The sequence below is a fragment of the Alosa alosa genome, chromosome 16 (genome assembly GCF_017589495.1).
Source record: "Alosa alosa isolate M-15738 ecotype Scorff River chromosome 16, AALO_Geno_1.1, whole genome shotgun sequence".
Lineage (NCBI taxonomy): Eukaryota > Metazoa > Chordata > Actinopteri > Clupeiformes > Clupeidae > Alosa > Alosa alosa.
Genome location: NC_063204.1, coordinates 8129335 through 8133162, shown reverse-complemented (window position 1 = coordinate 8133162; position 3828 = coordinate 8129335). Strand labels below are relative to the sequence as shown.

The following is a 3828-nucleotide window of genomic DNA, read 5'->3' as shown; positions in this document are numbered from 1 at the left end:
TCTCTTTTTTACACAAATGTGAATCCTCCTGCTGTTGAGTTACGTGTTTTAAAAACAATCAAGAGAGAGAAGACAAGCTTGATCATAAAAGAGCTTCTGATGTCTTTATGAAAACTCAGTGAGTTTTGTTTGTACGTGTTGGCTTGGAGGATAAAGGACAATCTCACAACCTGACGTCATGGGCCAATGATTTGGTCAACACAAACCAGTGCCTGGACTGGTATTACCTCCATGTTTCACACGATTGCAAAATGTGCTTGCAGTACTGGGACCATGAGCTGTGTCTGAAATACCCTTGGAGTGTAGAGTGCGAGTATTGTTGCCATGACATGGGCTTTAGGTTGTGTGAAAATTGGACATTTTGAACACTATGCTATTTCACAGCCTTGCTGTTGTTAGATCACTTATGAAATATTAATTCTAATTTAATTTCACTTGAGTTTAATGTTATTTCTGCTGTTTAGATGATTTGATTATTTTGGATATGCTGTTACTGCCACCATCTTGCTTCAGGGCATTGTGGCTTCATAACATTCATCCTTCTATTCTAATCATGTTCATGGCAGGAATGTAGGAATAACGTAGTACACAGTACATTCTTGTTGATGACTCATTGCTTTTTTCTAATTACCTTTGCACACAGTGAAGACAGAAATATTGACATTATTACAGGCTTAAAAGGCCTAATTTCATCACCAAACCTTCTTCCAAAACTCCTCTTCAGCCAAACCACTTTGTGTTTAACATGTGCATATTAAACAACATTTTATCTTGGCCACATCATCTCTTCTGGATGATTTAAATGTGGGCAGTTGTCTCTTCATTGAGGCTGATGAGGACATCAAAGAGAATGGAGGTCACACATGTTTTGATTATTTTACTTTATTTTCTTGAGAAGGTCACATCAAACATCAGATACACAGAGCAAGAGAGAGAGAGAGAGAGAGAGAGAGAGAAAGAGAGAGAGACACACTCCTCTTTCAATGTCATTGAAGTTTAATGACTCGCAAGATAGCAAAAAGCACTGCCAATCTAAATGAACCAACCGCTGAGAGAAGTCTTCTCATTCTGTCTATCTGTGTACAGTGGAGATTTTTTCAGCCCTGAGAATTACACGATCTTGCCACATCAATCCTGTGGGATCAACTCCCTTTTCTTCTTCATTTGAATGCATTATTTTTACCATCAGATCTGTAGGTACACTTCTAGACAACAAAAGAGAACAAGTATTTTAATGGAAAGAAGGAAAAGAATAAATGATATTTCTTGTGTCCCCTAAGCAACTCTTCAGCTTTAAAGAGCACATTTTATTACTGGTAAAAAAAGAAAGTAGCTTTGCCTTCAAATCAGCCAGACTCGCGGGGCTGGAGGCCAATGGAAAGCAGGATCAGACGAAATCGATGTGGCTTGTTTCCTCTTTTTTCCCCCTTTTATTTTTCCTCGTGGCTTCTGGCTGATGAGGAGGAATATGGGGCAGCCACCTCAAAGAGTCAAACAGGGTTATGAAAGCAAAAGCTGATGAGAAGGTTTCTCCAATTTATGGCACAGGGTTAACGGGATGTCTGATATGTAAGACTGATGGCAGATTTCATAGTACAGGCATTATTTTCACATCTCTGAGACAGTTTGGCTATCTTTACCACTAGACTGGTGTGTACTGTATTGGTATTAAAGCTATACTCAAATTGTCAAATTGTAGTGAGTAAAATTAGACATATTGTTATCACAGTATATAACAGTTTTAAAAGTGTAAGTGTGTACAGTTGTGTAAGTATAAATACACTAGTCTGCCTGTCCACAATGTTTCATTTCACCCCAGCATAAACCGAATAACAGTATCAACCTGAGAGGGGAAGCTAGAGCTGTCTTTAATAGCGCATTGACAAGGATATAGGCACGGGAGAAGATATTGTGTGAAGAAGATATTTGTTTAAGAATCATGAAAATACCATCTCAGTGATTGCTCCCTGGGATCGGAGCACACACATCCTTTCCAGTGCTCTTGTCATTTAAGGAAAGCTAACAAGATCTTCTGTCTTTATTTAACTGGCTTAATTAAAATTGAAATGGTAAACTGTTTCGAGCCTCGGAGATCAATGAGGCAGATGGTAATTGCCTCCTGTGACAACATTATCTTTCTGAGTAGCTTTTGTCTCTTACTCCATTCTCCCCTCCCTCAGCGTTTGCTCTTTTACTTTCTCTCTCTTTCTCATTTCCATTCAGTTATTCCCTCTATTTCTCTTTCAACCCTTCATTTATCCAGTGGAATATTAAATGATGAATGGAAGCAGTCACTGTTTATGAAATGTTATTGATTTAATGGTATAATTGCAAAAATATGATACAAAAAAATAATTATGAAACAATAGCACTATGATTATCTGAAAGTCCTTTCAATCATCTGCTTTGCAGACTGTCAGAAAGCCCATTTCCATGGCCAGATCCCAGACGCCTGGAATGGCATCAAGTTTCTCGATGGCATCGTCAGGAAGAATAATGCCCCCTGTTCCATCGTCCCAACATCTCTTCTGCGGAGGCTCCTCCCAGCTCCCACCAGACACACCTCCTCTCTTCCTCTGGAGCTGAGGGCAAACGGAGCCCTCCAACTGTGAGGAGTGCTCAGCCTTCAGCTTGAGCTGCTTGTAGTAGGAGGCCATGTGCCGGTGGTACTCCAGCATCTTCACGTACACCTCCCTGGTGGTGTAGTGGACTGCAGAGCTCTTGGTGTTAGTAGGTAGTCCATGAGCTACGTAACCAGAGCAAGGCATCTGGTCTCTCAGTATAGCTGAAATCAGATTAAGATAAAGATTCGTTATTGCCTTGATACTGAAGGATCTACAAAAACAAATAGCCTCATTGTAAGTTCATTTAAAGATTCTCTTACTTGTGGATGGGTGGTTGTGTTTCATAATCCCACTATTGCTGCTAAGGGGCATAGTGGGATTGAGCAGTGTCTTCTGGGTGGATGTAGCACCATGGCTGGCTGCATTCCCTGAGACGGGGGCCTCAGCTGAATTCAGCAGGGCGATAAATTGGTCCTGGGTGACGTCTGGAGAGTGGGTGAAGTTCCCCACAAATGTCAAGCTCTCCTTCCTCACTGGAGCCGCCGCAGCAAGTCTGGTGGGAAAAAGATGGCTGCTCTCGACACTGGTGGGCTGGAGGGGAAAGTTGCCCACAAACGTGATGGTCTCCACTTCCTTTTGAGGCACTGAAGTGAGCAGGACATTGGCCGTAACACTGCGCACACCCTGGGCCACAGTGCACCAATCCCCACATTCCTTCCGCTGTAGAGCTGCAAATATCAACCAAATATCAATAAAGGCTGATTAGAATATAAACTTCTATGGGTGAGAATATAGGGAGGGCAAGAAACAAACTTCTTACCAGCTGGAAAGCCCAACCCTGACACATATGGGTAGGTGGGCACAGATGTGGCAGTCGAGGGCGGTGCAGAGTATATGAGGGCTTCACCAGTGTTGACACAGGGCAGGATTCTCTGAGAAAGAGCCGGATGTTCAGGCCCAAACCAGGATCCACTCTGGTAAATTGTCCGTGGGTAGAAATCCATTGAAAAGGTAGAAAATCGCTTTGAAATCGCAGAGGTTAATCACAGGTGACTTGCCTTCAGCTTGTTCAGTAAAGAAGTGATTAACTTTTGCCAAAATTCTACTTTGACCAACATTCTAAGGTAAACATTCTAAATTGCTTGGCGATGGGAAAATCCCTCATGATGTCATCATAGAATGTTCCCAGGAGGAAGTACAGAACAGTTAAATCTAAACATTCTAAACAATGTAAACACCTAATAGTCAAGTCAAGTCAGTTTTA

The 3828-nt window shown here is 41.8% G+C and overlaps 1 protein-coding gene across 1 annotated transcript; it reads right to left on the bottom strand.

The window, feature by feature from the left end:
- Nucleotides 1-2337: 2337 nt before the first annotated feature.
- On the bottom strand, nt 2338-3623 carry LOC125309802. Its single transcript, XM_048266917.1, has 3 exons — nt 3385-3623; nt 2885-3292; nt 2338-2785 (listed from the first exon to the last, which is right to left on the bottom strand). The coding sequence occupies exons 1-3, from the start codon at nt 3566-3568 to the stop codon at nt 2394-2396; spliced, it is 984 nt and encodes a 327-aa protein (XP_048122874.1). The 5' UTR covers nt 3569-3623; the 3' UTR covers nt 2338-2393.
- Between the last annotated feature and the right edge of the window lie 205 nt (nt 3624-3828).

Excerpts from the sequence above, each read along its gene's own strand:
- LOC125309802 (XM_048266917.1), bottom strand. The coding sequence starts at position 3,568 with ATGGATTTCTACCCACGGACAATTTACCAGAGTGGATCCTGGTTTGGG. Across the intron at positions 3,293-3,384 it reads AGGGTTGGGCTTTCCAGCTG|CTCTACAGCGGAAGGAATGT; the intron begins GTAAGAAGTTTG and ends TGATATTTGCAG. Across the intron at positions 2,786-2,884 it reads ACACAACCACCCATCCACAA|CTATACTGAGAGACCAGATG; the intron begins GTAAGAGAATCT and ends ATCTGATTTCAG.